The following is a 16,859-nucleotide window of genomic DNA, read 5'->3' on the forward strand; positions in this document are numbered from 1 at the left end:
CTTCTCCCTCCAACCACTTTGCAGTGGCTTTCTCCCAACTGTGTTTGGGCTTTGAGTATGACGACCAGTGTCTTCCCACTGCATATGTTACCACCTTGAAAGAAGCAGTATATGGACAGCAACCCTAATGGAGGAAATTAAGGGCTCTGCCTTTTGGGGACAAGAAGTTGCAAATTACCCTTTGCTTGAAAAGCAAGGAAAAATTTGGTTTGCCTGGCACTAATGTGAAAGCAGTACAATCACTACCTTCTTAGCATTGTTAAAACTGATTATATTACCTAAATTTGTGGCCAACGGGCCAAATTTTCAAGAAACTTCTCTAATCATTTGGGACATCGCAGCAGCAACCAGTTTTGGCTTCATTAGAAAGTAATGGCTTCATTAGAACATGTAATGGTTTTGTTAGCAGTCTTCAATTATTCAGAAAGCTGAAAACAACAGTTCTTTTTTACTACTTTGGAAGCATAGTTGGAGTAATTATTCATTACAATTATTTATAGCCAGATATAAATCCTTCCAAGGCTGTTTACAAGTAAAAAAGAATTACATTAAAGAAAGGCATCACAGCAAACAATACCAATATCCAATATTTAAAATGTCGTCAAGATCCTTCCCACAGGGCAGCTGGTCACAAAATGGCCCTGTGAAGGAGGGAGGAGCAGGGAATTCCAGCAGCAGTGGGCTTTGAGGTGATCTTCTGCAAGGAACATGGGTGAGAAAGATAAATAAAAAAACAAACCCTATAAACTTACTTGAATGTTCCCATAACTTCCTTCCTGAAGGCAACGTTTTAACTGATTCTTCAGGAAGAAAGTGATTTTCACATTTTACTGTTCCCTTAATTTTTGTTCCGAAAATGGTAAAAGTGAAGTCAAAATGCCTTTTTGTTTCCGTAATGAATTTGCTCCTTCAGATTAACAATAACCTTTAGATTAAAAGCAAGACTGTGGGTCTAGCGTGTTTTCCTACTGTCTACAACGTAGACAGTATAACATCCAGTTCATACACCTCTGTTAAAAATGAGATTAAGACAGCTGCCCCACTAGTTTCAATATGTTGTAGTGGTTAAGAGAGTCAGATTAGGACCTGATAGACTTGGGTTCAGGTCCCCACACAGTCATTAGTTGACTTTGGGCCTGCCTCACGGGATTGTTGTGAGGATAAGATATAGGGAAGAAGTGCGGAAAGAACCACGTGTGATAACTGCCGTTCTTTTGGAAGAAAAGTGGGATATGAATGTAATAAAAATACATAAATTGTAATAAAAATAAATAAATTGTAACTGTGAGGTTGATTCATATGAACATTCTATGGGGCTTGTTTTTCACCTGTGGGGTTTGTAGGCATGTCAGACTAGTCTGGAATGTGGATGGCAAAGCTGTTCCATGGGAACTCAGCAGCAAAACAAAACCACAACAGAGCGCAACAATATTTTTGAAAGCGCTTGCCTTCAACTGTTTAAAACTGTCCTTGGTCAGGGTGAGATAAAAAAGTTGTGTTCATGTCCGTATATTTATTTATTATATTTATATGCCACCTTTTCCTCCAAGGCGTTCAAGGTGGTGGGTATGGTTCCCTCCTCCCCATTTTATCCTCACAATAACCCTGTGAGGTGGGGTAGGCTGAGAGACAGTGATGGGCCCAAGGTTACTCAGTGAGCATCATGGCTGAATGGAAGCTTGAACTCTGGTCTTCCAAGGCATAATCCAACACTCTAACCCATTGCATCACACTGACTCAGGCATTACTGACATGTTTTGTGTGGTATTTGTGGAACTGTTATGCTTTCCCCTTCTCTTCAGGGCCAGGTAAGATGGCATGAGATGAAAGATTCATGGGCTGTCTTATCTCACATGGCCTCCAGTTTCCTCTCCTTCCTTCTGGTTTTCTCTGATGTACAGTATCATTGTCAGAAACTCGTCCTACACTTGAGTAGGACCCTGGCAGAGACACATGTCCGACTGGCATGTTCCCTCCCTCCTGGTCGATCGTTCGGGAGCTTCAAAAGCTTTCTTCTGCCCAAACAACACAGCAACTGATGCCAACAGACATCAGCACATTTAGGGATCCACCGAGTGTTCACAGTTTGCGTAACAGAACCCCAGCAACTCAGCATTTTGGCTAATCGACTTTATTTACATATAAACACACACGGAGCATTGCAACATGGCTCCCTCTTTCTCTAGCATCAGATAGCAAAGAGAAAAAACAAAGGACAATAGTCCCACTCCATGGAACACAGTAACACAAACATCCTGTCTCCGTCACTTCCCACTTTGTGGAGTCAAAAATATACCGTCATGTGAAAAACAACAATCCCATGACTGCAATCATGGAGCAGGAATTCTAACAATCATATGTATACTTTGTTTGTGAAATGCTGCAGTGCATAGTGTTCCTGTTCAGGGTTCTAGCCATCCAGCAGTGCCCATTCCCCAAACACCCCAATCCGTGGTTTTCTGTTTTTTCTCCCAAATACACTGACAACACATCGTTTGTTGGGCTTTGGGGGGGGGGGCATCCCCATCCATTAAAATCTTTCCCCCCATAATATTTCGTTGTCCTTCAGCAAACCCCAAGCATGCCAATATGCCTCTCTTGTTTGTGAATTGTGTTGCTTTGGCTATGTGAGGAAATGCCTTTGGAGACTGAGTTTGCTATTAGTATATATGCTGATGTATGCATTTATGTGTTGTAACAGAGGTGCATTTTTAAGAAAAAGTATTTAGGTGGGGGTGGGGTGAGGGATTCCCCAGTGTGCTTCTGGTCCTGCAGAGTCAATAATTGCTCTCTGTGACTCTTTGACTAAGCGCTGAAAAATACATTCAGACAAAATTTGGCACAAATTACTCTCACTTCCAAATAATGGCAGCTGCAAATTATACTCTGGCCTGCCAGACAGAGAAAGCCAGCCTAATTGAGTTAATAATTGCTCACAGCTTTAAAACTGTTGCAGCAAGCCTCTGTGCTCTATAACCAAAAACAAAAAAACAGAAAATGAAGCTTTTATTTAAGTTATGAGAGTTATTAAATTAATCTGTGGTTCAAATGTCTTTTGCACTGTTGGGCCAATTGTGATGGAAAGAGTATGCTGGGATCATGTTGGATTTTTTTTTTAATGATCAGATAACAAACACAATTTCAGAGCAGCTGGAGTTCAAACATCCAGGCCAATATTTACTAGGGACTGTTTAGCTGTGATAATGCCAACTGGGTGAATTGTAATGTATTTGCAAGGTCTTTGCTCCTCAAAGTCTGGTCCCCCCCCCCCGTTGGCAGGAAATTGACATGACAGGGAATAGCAGATGGTACAAGATCACAGTCTTTTGTTCACTGTTATGTCTCACTATTATGTCTTGGTATACAAGATTTGCCTCCACGTCAGGGGTGGCTAATCTTGCTTTTGGCCCAAAGGCCAGTGGTGGCTGCTGATGATTGAGAATGGTAGGGCAGAAGGCAGGAAGACCAACAGTAGATGGAGCCAGAGCCCATAACCCCCCCCCCCATGACTGATTGTAAGCAACAAGGTGGGCAGGTAGGTGGAACAGGCTGAGGGCAGGCTGAGGTTGGCGGGGCAGTGCTCCATTTGCCCTAAAAGACTAGCATCCACTGTCAAGGGCACCATTCACTCTTGGCCAACCTACTGAGGGCTGCAGACTAGTGCTAGTGGGGTCACCCCACCCACTCCACCTCATATACAAGACACTTGTATACACTACACACAAGTACACTCATGTTCCTTAGCTGATCTATGCACATTGGCTGAAGAGAAGTGATTACCCCTCCCTACTTACAAAATGATGGATCCGATGCCTATGGAGAGGGCAATGTGAATCCTCATCAGGGTGCTGGGTTGGGTGGAGAGGTTCAAGTCTTTTCTGCTTACTTCAGCACCGTGTTTACTTTAGTTCTTTTGCTTTTTGCTGCAAACACCAAAATCAGTGTGGTATTGGGGATCCATAACAACCCCCTGTTTATACAAATACAGTACAGTGGTACCTTGGTTCTCAAACTTAATCCGTTCCGGAAGTCCGTTCCAAACCAAGGTGCACTTTCCCATAGAAAGTAATACAAAATGGATTAATTCATTCTAGACTTTTAAAAACAACCCCTAAAACAGCAATTTAACATAAATTTGCTCCTCTATCGAGACCATTGATCCATAAAATGAAAGCAATAATAATCAATGTACTGTACTATAAAATAAATAAGACAGTATTGTAGATGATTAAAAAAAAATTCTGACCTGCACTGATGATAGTTATTGTTTGGATTGTTGGGGGCTTTTATCCATTTTCGCAGTCACACAGTCAATTCATCAATCAATCAATCAATCAATCAATAGCTGAACTGGGTTCCACACAGTCATAAAAATAAATTAACCAAAAATGCCTCAAAAACAAAATTGCAAAATATATAGCAAAAACAAAATCCCCAAACTTTATCCATTTCGGAAGTCTGTTTGACTTCCAAAATATTCGAAAACCAAGGCGCAGCTTCTGATTGGTACACGTGCCCTGGAAACAATAGCTGACAGCCGCATTGGACATTCTGCTTCCAAAAAGCGTTTGAAAACGGGAACACTTCCAGGTTTTCAGCATTTGGGAACTGAGGCATTTGAGTACCAAGATACCACTGTACTTGAGCTGCACAGGGTACATTCTTCCAAACAAATAGCTGTACGTGTGTAAGGACAGTTTGTACCTGTGCACACCAACGCGAAGGAGTGTCAACAAGGCTTTGTGAAGGTGGCTCACTTGGACCTCCACTGAGCCCTGGAGTCCCTTCCCACTCTACAATTCTATGAGTCTATTACTGTTTTCTTTCTGCTCCAGTGGGACATCATCCAATGTGCTTCTTCTATTTCAGGTGAGCGGAGTCACCAAAGGGATGGCACAAACCAGAGAGCAACGGGTGCTGATCATGGTGGTTGTGATGGTCATCTGCTTTCTTCTCTGCTGGCTACCTTATGGCATCGTGGCCCTGATAGCGACATTTGGGAAGCCCGGCCTAGTTACCGCCTCTGCCAGCATCATTCCTTCCATCCTTGCAAAGAGTAGCACGGTCTACAATCCGGTCATCTACATATTTTTGAACAAACAGGTAAATAAAAACTCGCTGTGGTATAGGGAAAGGGTTGATAGCAATAGTTGGGGAAAATGGGAACTGTTTTCTAAATAACTGCTCCCAAATAACAAATGGTGTCTGAAGGAGAGGCACTCACTGACACAGTCTGACAATTTAGCCCAGTATTTTAAAATCCAGCATTACATAATGAAGTCCTGCTCCTTTGACAACCCACTTATCTTGTCGGCTGAGAATATTGTGGCTCCATGACAAGGAAATGGAACAGTGAGTAGTCAAGGAGGTATAGGATCTCCCCAGGGAAATGCCAAGGATGTGGCTTTAAAATGTATGACAGGCTTTGTACAAACATGAGCAGTAACTTTCTAACTAAAGAAGCAGACACTTTTGGAATACTAAAAAGAAAGCAACTCAGTTGGTTGGTTAGACCTTCTTTTCCTTCCAGTAAGTTTTAATGGGCAAAAAACAACGTGAGAGTTATAATTCAGACACTTTCATACAGCACTGAAGTAAAATGGCGAGAGTGATGTTTCTGGGAATCTTCCATTTTTCTTGAGTATATACTTTCCTTGGATTGCATACAGCAAAAACCACCAACTGGTCTGCTAGTTGCCATGATTTTATTTGGTTAAGATAATATTTGGCACTAAAGAAAGCAGAAAATAAATAAAAGACATTATCTCCGAAACCCAGGAGTCCGAGTCCCCCTTTTGAAATTATTTGAATTTGGAATATATAATTGGTAATATTGTATGTGATTTGATACGATTTGATTGGGTTTGTTAATAATTGGAAGATTTTTATTGGAAAATGAATAAAAAATATTTAATAAAAAAAGAAGATAATATTTGGCGCTGACACTCTCGGAGCATCCAGTGTTTTTGTAAGTTGATCTCATGAGAAGCAGCACGATGAGTGCAACATCAGCTTTCATGCCACGTGGATATTTGGGTGTTTTGAACACTGCGTGCTTCATCACATGCCACTCTAGTGGCTGAATAGTTTGATTGATCAACAAGTTACTCTGTAAATTTGCATGGGACGTGGGTGGCACTGTGGTCTAAACCACTGAGCCTCTTGGGCTTGCCGATTGTAAGATTCTGCGCAACGGTGTGAGCTCCCGTTGCTCTGTCCCAGGTCCTGCCAATCTAAAAGTTTGAAAGCATACAGTGCAAGTAGATAAATAGGTACTGCTGTGGCAGGAAGGTAAACGGTGTTTCCATGCGCTCTGGTTTCCATCACAGTTTCCCGTTGTGCCAGAAGCAGTTTAGTCATGCTGACAACATGACCTGGAATGCTGTCTGCAGACGAATGCCGGCTCCCTCAGCCTGAAAGCAGAGATGAAAGCCGCAACCCACAGTCAAATTCGACTGGGCTTAACAGTCCAGGGGTCCTTTACCTTTCTGTAAATTTGCAGGAAGCCATTCCAACAATGAAACTGTCAAAAGGAGCTCATGTTACAGAGCATTCAGATTATTCTGATGACAACTACTTCACAACATCAATAGTTCATCACTTCAGATGAAAGGAGGCAAAATCAGCCTCCAAAGCAGTATGAATTGGCCCTAAATGAACATTTCTTTATTTAATTAATTTATAGCCCTCTTTGTCTCCAAGGACCTCAAGGTGGCATATATTAAAACAGGACAGTGTAGCCACTGCAAACCTTCCTCTTTTAGGCTGAGAACTTTCCCATTCTGCATCTGTGTTGGAATTCCTTTTGAGATGTTTTAAAGTTGATTCAAATGTGTGTTTATTTTTCATCTCATGTTCTTTGCCACTCTGGGCTCCTTTGGGAGGAAGGAACAGGATATACATTTAATAAGCAAATAAATGTTACTGCTTTGAATATTAGAAACAATGTCCAGTCTGAACATCTATGTTTAATATGATGTATTCACCTTCACCTTCTACTCACAAAACACAAAGATGAATTTTCAGCAACTTATCTGCAAGATTCATGTAGAATTTGTATGTTTACAGATTCTCCTCAGCCTCTTTTTTATAAAAACAACGAGCACTTTTTCTGTTTTCCATTCTTATCCTGCCTCCTGAATTCTAGCTGATAAATAGAATGTGGACTTCTGGAGTGAAATATATCTGACTCAACATCCAGATTCTGCACCAGTTCTGTGCAAACTGATCTATAGTATAAGCCTAAGGACACAGTATAGCCTTGTTCACTCACATTTAGTGCATTTCCATGTTGAACCAGGAGCAGATAAAGAATCATGGCTGAAATACTTCACAGATTATGCTGTTTACAGTATTTTTGACAGTGAAAGATAGAAGAAAATATATATATTCACTATCATTTTTATTACTCAGTTGTGAACTGGTTTATTTGGATTAACACTATTGTCGCTTCTCAGCTGTCATATCTCCAAAAAATGTCCTGTTGAGGAACATAACATAATTAGGGGTTTTTTTAAAAAGAAAAAGTCCCCTGACTTTTTGCCTTCCTGTCAAGATCTATAAAGCACAAACCCTCTGTATATGCAAGTTGTGCTTTTGATCATACCAACTTCCATAAAGACATAATGAGCAGGTTAGGTTGTCAGTTGTATTAACAACCGCTAGTGTTGAAGCAGTTATACTTTTGTAGCAATTGCAGGCTCTTCAGTCTAACAGCAATGCTTGCAGGTAATATTGTAAAACTGTGTTTGCTTCCTCCCAGAGTTTCAAATTAATCCATGAGCATGGAAATACTCTGAGTTACTTTTTGACGAACTTTTCATTTAATAAACACATATTCCAAATATATTCCAGTATAACACTTCCCCCACAAATGCATAATATGCACCACATCTATGTTGGCACTGAATATTTTAATATCTAGTAATGGTGCTGATTTGCTAATATTTGCTGGTGTTGCAAGGGGTAATGGCAGAGAGCTGTGGGTACAGGCTAATCTTGGTTACTCAGGAGGTTTACATAGCAGAGAGTTAATGATTACGTTCTTGATCCAACGAGGTCATTAAACAAGTACAAATACTTGCATGTATAAACTGCAGTGGCTATTTTATTTTATTTTATTTTATTGTTTCTCGTGCAACTTGGAACAATGATTACAGGTGGCCTTCTTCTTAAAGCACACTGGAGATAAATATACTGTTTAGTCTTCAGCATTCCTGAACTTCTCTGTGTTTTGGAAGACACTGTCCAAATAATACAGTGCAGATACAAGGTAAACACCACATCTGATATTTGCCATACATTATTGTGAGGAAACAGAAAGCTATTGAAAGCAAAGGGTTGTTTCCACAGAGTTTCTAGGCATGAGGATGATGGATCATATTATTACAGGATAATGCCACAAGCTGTACAACTCAATAAAAGACGGAACATCAACTGTTCCCTTCTCTTGTGTCCCTCAGTTTCAAACAAAATCCATGTGATCCATCTTTGTTATTAGAGACCCAGGTCTTTTATCACCTTTGTCTTGTATGCCAGCTATGGCCATCTTTGGAACATGATAGTCAGTGTAGCCCATGCATTAGTGACATTGAACTGGAGCTGCCCTTGGACCAGAAGCTCCAGTTAATGGAGAATGCAATATCTGGACTGATGATGGGTAGAGATGGCTGATAGCATGAGACACCTCTGCTGAAAGATCTTCACTGGGTGCCAATGTGATGCCCAGCCAGGGTCAAGGGCAGGCTTCCTCAACCTCAGCCCTCCAGATGTTTTTGGCCTACAACTCCCATGATCCCTAGCTAGCAGGACCAGTGGTCAGGGATGATGGGAACTGTAGTCTCAAAACATCTGGAGGGCCAAGGTTGAGGAAGCCTGGTCAAGGGTATTGTATTAATATACAAACCCTGAACAACTTGGGTACAGCATATTCTAGGGCAGTGATGAATACTGGTTGTTGGGAATCACGTGGAGAGAATGTTATTGTGCTCGTGTTCTGAATATTGACCACAGTGGGAACAAATTAATAGACTACATGGGCTTTTGGTCTGGTCCAGCAGGGTTCTTCTTTGTTCTTTAATTTAAGTCACTTAATTCCAGTTGCATGGTCTTTACATCTGATCAACATATGAATATTCAGTGTGAACTGGTCTTACAAAAACAGAATCATTTTGATTCACAGCAAATCCGCCAAATGACAGCCATTGGCAGAACAGGGAAAACAGGGAAAGAGATTACCTGTCAGAAATGTAGCTTTTTGGTGAGAAGGGTTCACAGAAAATGGAGGAAAGTGGACTCTCCTTTTTTGGATTCCACAAGGCAGAGCAACGTTATTGAAGATAGATGTTCCAATCGCTTCATGAGGATGCTTTTTTTAAAAGGGAAGTATCAATGGTATTTTGCAGGAAAATAGTTACTCTCAATCCATTTATCTGTGACACAAGTAACTGGTCAGTGCTTATTGTGTCATTTATCCACTCTGGGAGCTCTTAAAATAATAACAATAATATTCAACAGTGGGTGCCTTTCCATTATCACCCATATCCATTTATCTCCCCAAGTGAAAACTCTGAGCCATACAGGGTAAGGAATGTTTTTGTTCAAGGTTAGCACTACCTCAATCTTATTTCAAAGTTACCTTGAGAGATGCATATACCCATTTGGAAAAAGATACAGCAGCCCAGACTGGCAAGACTATTTCCAAAGAAAGGAAAGAAATTGTTTTATATTTCTTACTCGGGAATTCAGGAATTTATTTCAGAAGCAATCAAAATGTACTCTGATACACTGTTCTACAGTTCCGTATAACAGTTCTTTCATTTTCCACTTTTATTATTATTAAAATAAGGATAAACAATAAAAAAATGAAAAAGAGTAATAGAACACAGTTAAAGAAGAAAATGAACAACAACTAAAGTCATTACACGAACAACACACTGTAAATATACAAGGGCTACCTGTGATCATTAAATTCTTCCTGAATATGGTATTTATAGTATTCCTAAGAGTGTTTTTAATCATCATTTATAATCAGCAAATGTAATTATATTAGGAGATAATCCAATTAAACTCCAAACACCCCATATTCTATGCAACTGGCGATTCAATCCAGTGAATACATAAATTAAACAATATAATTCATTGACAAGCCCAGGGGCCTCTTATGAACAATGCCCATTTCAACTAACCACATCACTTTGTGAAACAGAATTATAATTTGTCGAAACCAAAATGTTGCTATCAGATGCTTAGGACACACACATAATTTTTTTTGCCTTTTGCCAGTGCGTACATATTTATTGCTTCAGCTGCATGTAAAATAATTAATTCCAGTGGGACTTGTTTATTTTATCTTACTCCCAAATTTTAATAGCAGGGATTGATCTGGACCTGTTCCTCTGGATGTGTGTAAGCCCTTGTGCAAGCCTAAAGCAGGCTTAGCACTTGAAATGCAGTAGGCCTGCTACTTACATAGAGTTTGGTTTCTGGGGTCTGCATACAAAGGCAAAATCACACCAAGTTAGGAACCCCCAGAACCACAGAGGGCTGCAAGGCAGAGGGCTGCTTACTGGGCTCTGGGAAGGTTGTGGGACGGCCCATGACTTTCCCACAGCCCAGTAAGGAAGGAAAACCTGCTGCGTGAGCAGGTGGGGAAAACAAATAAATAAATTGAGAGTGGGGAATGATAGACTCCCTCTGCTCTCCATTTATTTATTTATTCATTCCCCAACTGCATAAAGTTGCACTTGCACACCCTCCAATATTTATCTGATGAAAACTAGGAAATAATAATAATAATAATAATAATAATAATAATAATAATTCGTTATACCCCACCCATCTGACGGAGTTGCCCCAGCCACTCTGGGTGGCTTCCAACATATATAAAAACATAGAAAAATATTAAACATTAAAAGACTTTAATGGAATGCCTTTCAGATATCTTCTAAAGGCTTCATAGTAACTTACCTCCTTGGCTCGGAAGTCACATAATTGTCTCCTGAGACAGACAGGTCCCAACGACAATTTGTATAACTGCATGATGATGTTGGCAGGTTTGTTTTCAGTTCATTTCCTACTGATCCCTGGCATGGAATTTGCCTTTTTCACAGCTGCCACCCACTGGGACAGCGTCTTCATCAGGCCATCTACTACAATCCAGTGGTTTCAGTCTGCCTCAGTCTACTGCCTGCTCAGGCTCCATGAGCATATATATGAAATAAAGATATATCTATTTTTTTTGCCCCAACATGCATCACTTTATACTTGGCTACATTACCTTTAAGCAGAAGGCAGACAGCATCTGTTAGTGATGCTGTAGTTCAGGTCTGGGAGAGCTTTGGCCCTCTAGATGTTGCTGGACTACAACTCCCATCAGCCTCAGCAAGCGTAGCCAATGCAGTTCAGCAGAATCTGGAGGGCTGAAGGTTCCCCATACCGCCTATAGTTAAAAATTCCTGCCTGAGCAGGAGGTTGAACTTGATGACCTCCAAAGTACCTTGCATCTCTAAAATCCTATGATTCTGTTCTAAAAATCTATAGTGAAGTATCACTGGATGCCTAGAGCTAGATTTCTCTCTAGGGTAATTATATAGCTGGAGCCATACATTGTAAGGTTCTACATAGTCAAGGCCTGGCAGTTTCACCTATGTGGGTTGCATTGTGATGTGCTGCTAATTGCATTGTATTTTTAAATACGACACCCTCTGCATATTATAAGAAACAGGCCAGCTAGGTCTCTTTGGCTTTTCTTTCTAAGCAGTAGGGGGACTCATTTCTGCAAACTCATTAACAACTGTGCAGTCGTACCATGGATTCTGTTCCAGAAGTCCATTCGACTTCCAAAACGTTCGGAAACCAAAGCGTGGCTTCTGATTGGCTGCAGGAAGCTCCTGCAGCCAATTGGAAGCCACGGAAGCCCTGTCAGACGTTCGGCTTCCAAAAATAGTTTGCAATCCGGAACAGTCACTTCCGGGTTTGCGGCGTTCGGGAGCCAAAACGTTCGAGAACTAAGCTGTTTGAAAACCAAGGTACGACTGTATATGGAAAATTTTGAGCTTTATTCTGGAAGAATACAAAAGCTCTTCAAGATCGCTATTTTTTAATCATCAAACATATTAAAGCAACACCGCAAGTTATATTTTTCGCTCCTTTCACCTGCGCATATGGTTCCTTGCCTTTTCCTCCCCCATCCTGGGCAGAGGTCAGTTCGTAAGACCTGACTCATCAAATATGAGAAGAAGCATCAATGCCGCTGATAGAATAAAGGACAGGGAGACTTAGTCCTTTGATGTGCTGCTCTCTCTGGCTGCAAGCCAGTCAAATTCTTAGTCATGCCCTTTTCTTTAAAATCTAGAAAGACTCCCACTAGTCCCAAGCCATGCGGTTTTTTTTTTAAGCACAGAGTGACTCATTTGTGTGATTTTATATATATATATATATATATATATATATATATATATATATAGTCAGGGAACTGCCATCGGAACTAGAGGAGGAGGCGAGGCTTCACAGCGACACCAGGGATAGAGGGGGGCCAATGGGGGAAGCAGAGAGCAGGTTCCGGGACTCTTGTCTGGACACCAGCGGGGAGAGCACAGGTCCTCCGCTACCCACGCCCTCCCTGCGCAGAAGACTTCCGCGCAGGGAGAGTAGGAGGAGACTGGGCGTCAAACAACTTTTATGTTGGAAAAGGTTTAAGAAACGCCCACTGACGGATTCTGCCAGTGACTGAACAGCCACGGAGTGGATGGCTGTCCAGCAAGAAATGGTTTAACCAGCCAACCTAGCCCAGAGCGGCGGCAACTTACGCACAAGTAACCCGTAAAGCCATTACATATATATATATATATATATATCAATGGCGGTTAACACAGGGCACTTCTGATTATGGGCCATGCTGGCTGGGGCTGAGGGGAGTTGGAGTCCAATAACATCTGGGGGGAACCACATTAACTACTGCTGTTAGCAAGAGGTCCCTCAGTGGGGTGGCAACAAGAGAAGGCTTTGTCATGAAGCACTCTCCCCATTTTCTCTTCAGGTGGCAGGCCAATACAAAGGCTTTTTAAAAGAAACATTTCTCTTTTTTTAAGATCCGAGGATGAACGGCAGGTACCGTATTTTTCGCTCTATAAGACGCACTTTCCCCCTCCTAAAAAGTAAGGGGGAAATGTGTGTGCGTCTTATGGAGCGAATGCAGGCTGCGCAGCTATTGCTGAAGCCAGGAGAGCAAGAGGGATCAGTGTGCACCGATCCCTCTTGCTCTCCTGGCTTCAGCGAAAGCAACACAAAGCCTCCTGAGCGCAGCGGGAGGAGCACTCCCGTTGCACTCAAGAGGCTTTGCATTGCTTTCTTGTTTTCCTCCCTAAAACCTAGGTGTGTCTTATGGTCAGCTTTTGCAGAATGTGACAGTCTGTTCCCATTGTTGCATCTTCATTAAATGTTTGCACTGGCTCTCTCTTGTCTTATCTGCAATTCCAAAAAAAATGGCCCCGAGCTATAACATTCCAAATATCCATTTAGAGATTATATACTTTAGGGACTTCATCCACACTTACATTTCATGTTCATTCTTCAGATCAACCAAACAGGGATGCTTGCCTACAGCAATAGCCTACCAAATTAAACACAATGACAGCACAGAGGAAGGTGTTCCCAATGGCTGTATCACAACCCTGGAACTCATCTTGCTAAAGCTCCACCACCATTTCTGGAGAAAAGTCCCGTTATATCTCGAGAAAGCACCATTAAAATGCAATGGGAGCTATTTGTTGTGAGGAACTTGTCCTGCTGATTTCAACAGGACTTAATCTGGGATACCATACTAAACTGTCATACAACAGAAGAGCAAAATTTGGTTATGATAATCTTGAGATGTATCCAAATGCATAGCAGACTTCCCAAAATATATACAGTGGTACCTCGGGTTACCTACGCTTCAGGTTACACATGCTTCAGGTTACAGACTCCACTAACCCAGAAACAGTACCTCGGGTTAAGAACTTTGCTTCAGGATGAGAATGGCAGCGTGGCAGCAGCAGGAGGCCCCATTAGCTAAAGTGGTGCTTCAGGTTAAGAACAGACCTCCAGAACGAATTAAGTTCTTAACATGAGGTACCACTGTAGGAGACTAACTTAAAGGTAAAGGGACGCCGACCATTAGGTCCAGTTGCGGACAACTCTGGGGTTGCGGCGCTCATCTCGCTTTACTGGCCGAGGGAGCCGGCGTATAGTGGTCATGTGGCCAGCATGACTAAGCCGCTTCTGGCGAACCAGAGCAGTGCATGGAAACGCCATTTACCTTCCTGCCGGAGCGGTACCTATTTATCTACTTGCACTTTGACGTGCTTTCGAACTGCTAGGTTGGCAGGAGCAGGGACCGAGCAACGGGAGCTCACCCTGTCGTGGGGATTCGAACTGCCGACCTTATGATCGGCAAGTCCTAGGCTCTGTGGTTTAACCCACAGCGCCACCCGAGTACCTTAGACTAACTTAGGCATGTTCATTAATTTTAATGAACCTTATCTGAGTAAAACTTAGATGAATAGCACCCATAAATTCCAGTCAATAGCCATATAATCCCTTTGCTTTACAGTGGTACCTCGGGTTACAAACGCTTCGGGTTACAAACCCCTCGGGTTACAAACTCCCGGAAGTAGTACCTCAGGTTGAGAACAGAAATCGCACACAGGTGGCACAGTGGCAGCAGGAGGCCCCATTAGCGAAAGCGCACCTCAGGTTAAGAATGGTTTCGGGTTAAGAATGGACTTCCGGAACGAATTAAGTTTGTAACTCGAGGTACCACTGTTTTATAATAGTTTCATGTATTGCATTTCATGTATTGCACTTTTTATTTATGTAGGGATTATCTGGGGGGGGGGGTGTTAAAATGGGATTAAAGCACAATCTCTGGATAGAGGCCAATCACTTATTTGGAAGTAACTTTTTAGTTTTCATTGTCCTACGAGCAACAGGACTTTTCTGTCCTTGTATTAGCTCAGTGTCCCCTAGAGAAGCATATACAGGTGTCTTTTTCTTGACAGAAGAATTTCACTGTAACAGTTTTAAAAACGTCTGCTGTATGCAACAGTAGGCTTACCTCACCTCCCCATCCTCCTCCAAAGTAGAAAATATGCATACTTCCAGCTGATTAAAATATACTGTTATAATACAGGCATCTGCTCTGGCATCTGTTGCGAACTCCATCCTCCATTTTATCTGACGCCAAGTCACAGTGAAGAATTTTGTGACTGACAAGTACAATTTAATTGTGAACCCTTTACATTTAGACAGATGCCATGGAAACATACACATCAGATAGTTTATCAACACTTTTTAGATTGCTTTAGATACTTTCCTAGCTTTTGTGGGCAAGATCTATCATCTGTCTACCTATCATCTATCCCTATCAAATATATACACACACAATAATAAATAGAACAACTCTCACCCCTATAATGGGTATCATGTTGTACATTAACATTAATTATTCCAATTACTCCATCCAAATGTCCAGCATATAATGTCCTGGGGGCAGCATAAAAGCTCCCTCCCCCAATCACCAATAATCATTCCCAGGAAAGAATATAGTTCAAGCCAAATATAGTTTTATATGCAAAGATGCTATAGAGAGTATATCTTTAAGACCAGTTTCATTTGTATATTGAATAAATGGCCACCATACTGCAGGAAAAAAAATGTCTGCTTTCTCCTTTCCTTTTATCACTTTTACATTATGTGTTATATTCTCAGTGACAGCCAATCGCCAGACATTTTTATACGATAAATCCAGGGATAATCCTTGTGAGGTTTCAGCTACAGATCGTTGAGCAGCCACTAAAAAAATAGCCAGTAAATCCTTATTCTTTATACCAGCATTCAAGCCTTCAAAAAGGGGGCAGGAGAAACAACTGGGATGAGAAATCCATGGGCTCACAAACCAGTCTGAATACGTCTGAGGACCCCAGTCCCCAAAATGCCTGCATTACTGGGCAACCCCACCGTAAGTGATAAGAAGTCCCCTTAGCACCACATCACTGACAGCATCGTGGTTGGACCAATGTCCTTTAAAAATCATTTCAGTGCAGTTTTAAAGATGCATCTCTGGCTTATCAATTCAACCTGCAAAAATGGCCATGCATGAAGCACAGGATAATTGGGATCGTTGCAATTTGAATAGATCGGGGTGGCAAATTTCTGGCCATCCAGATGTTGCTGTTCAACAACTCCCATTAACTTGAGCCAGCAATGTACATGGACGATGGAAGATAGTTTAGCAACACTTTGAGGACCACATCTCAGCCATCATTGGAGTAGAGAAAATGCATGATTCCTTGCCACCTACTCTTAGTCCTGGATTCAGCCCTTACGTACTCCAATGCCCATGGCTTCTCCCTGGTGCCTACTTCCAAGGTCTTCTCATGTCACTAGAAGGTTACATGAGCCACAATTACAACAACTTCTTCTTTTTTTGTAAATCTGTGTTGTGCCAGTGCAGGAGTGGAGGGACGTGTTTGAAGTCAACATCACTTAAGGAAAATGTTTGGAAACAAAGAAGGGTTGTAAGAAAGAATCTAGAAATTTGGCCACGGATTCCAGGACGGAACCAGAACCCGAAACTATCGGTCTACCTGGGGGAGACCTTAAATTCTTATGAATCTTAGGTAAACAGTAGAAAATAGTCAAAACAAAAAAACTTTTTTTCTTCCAGTAGCACCTTAAAGTTGGTCTTTAAGGTGCAACTGGAAGAAAATTTTTTTTTTTTGTTTTGACTATGGCAGACCAACACGGCCACCTATCTGTAGTAGAAAATAGGTATGCGGGGATAAGGTGGCAGAAGAAATTCAAATGTGTGTTTATCA

General features: G+C 41.6%; 1 protein-coding gene across 1 annotated transcript in view; it reads left to right on the plus strand.

Moving 5' to 3' along the window:
• Positions 1-16,859, plus strand: part of LOC310762591 (vertebrate ancient opsin-like) — a 95,476-nt gene that overhangs the window by 56,844 nt on the left and 21,773 nt on the right. The window contains exon 4 of the mRNA XM_083613876.1: positions 4,870-5,103. Within this exon, the coding sequence (XP_083470002.1) occupies positions 4,870-5,103 (234 nt within the window). The remainder of the gene's footprint in view (positions 1-4,869; positions 5,104-16,859) is intronic.

The sequence above is a fragment of the Podarcis filfolensis genome, assembly GCF_964270895.1.
Source record: "Podarcis filfolensis genome assembly, chromosome: 5".
Classification (NCBI taxonomy): domain Eukaryota; kingdom Metazoa; phylum Chordata; class Lepidosauria; order Squamata; family Lacertidae; genus Podarcis; species Podarcis filfolensis.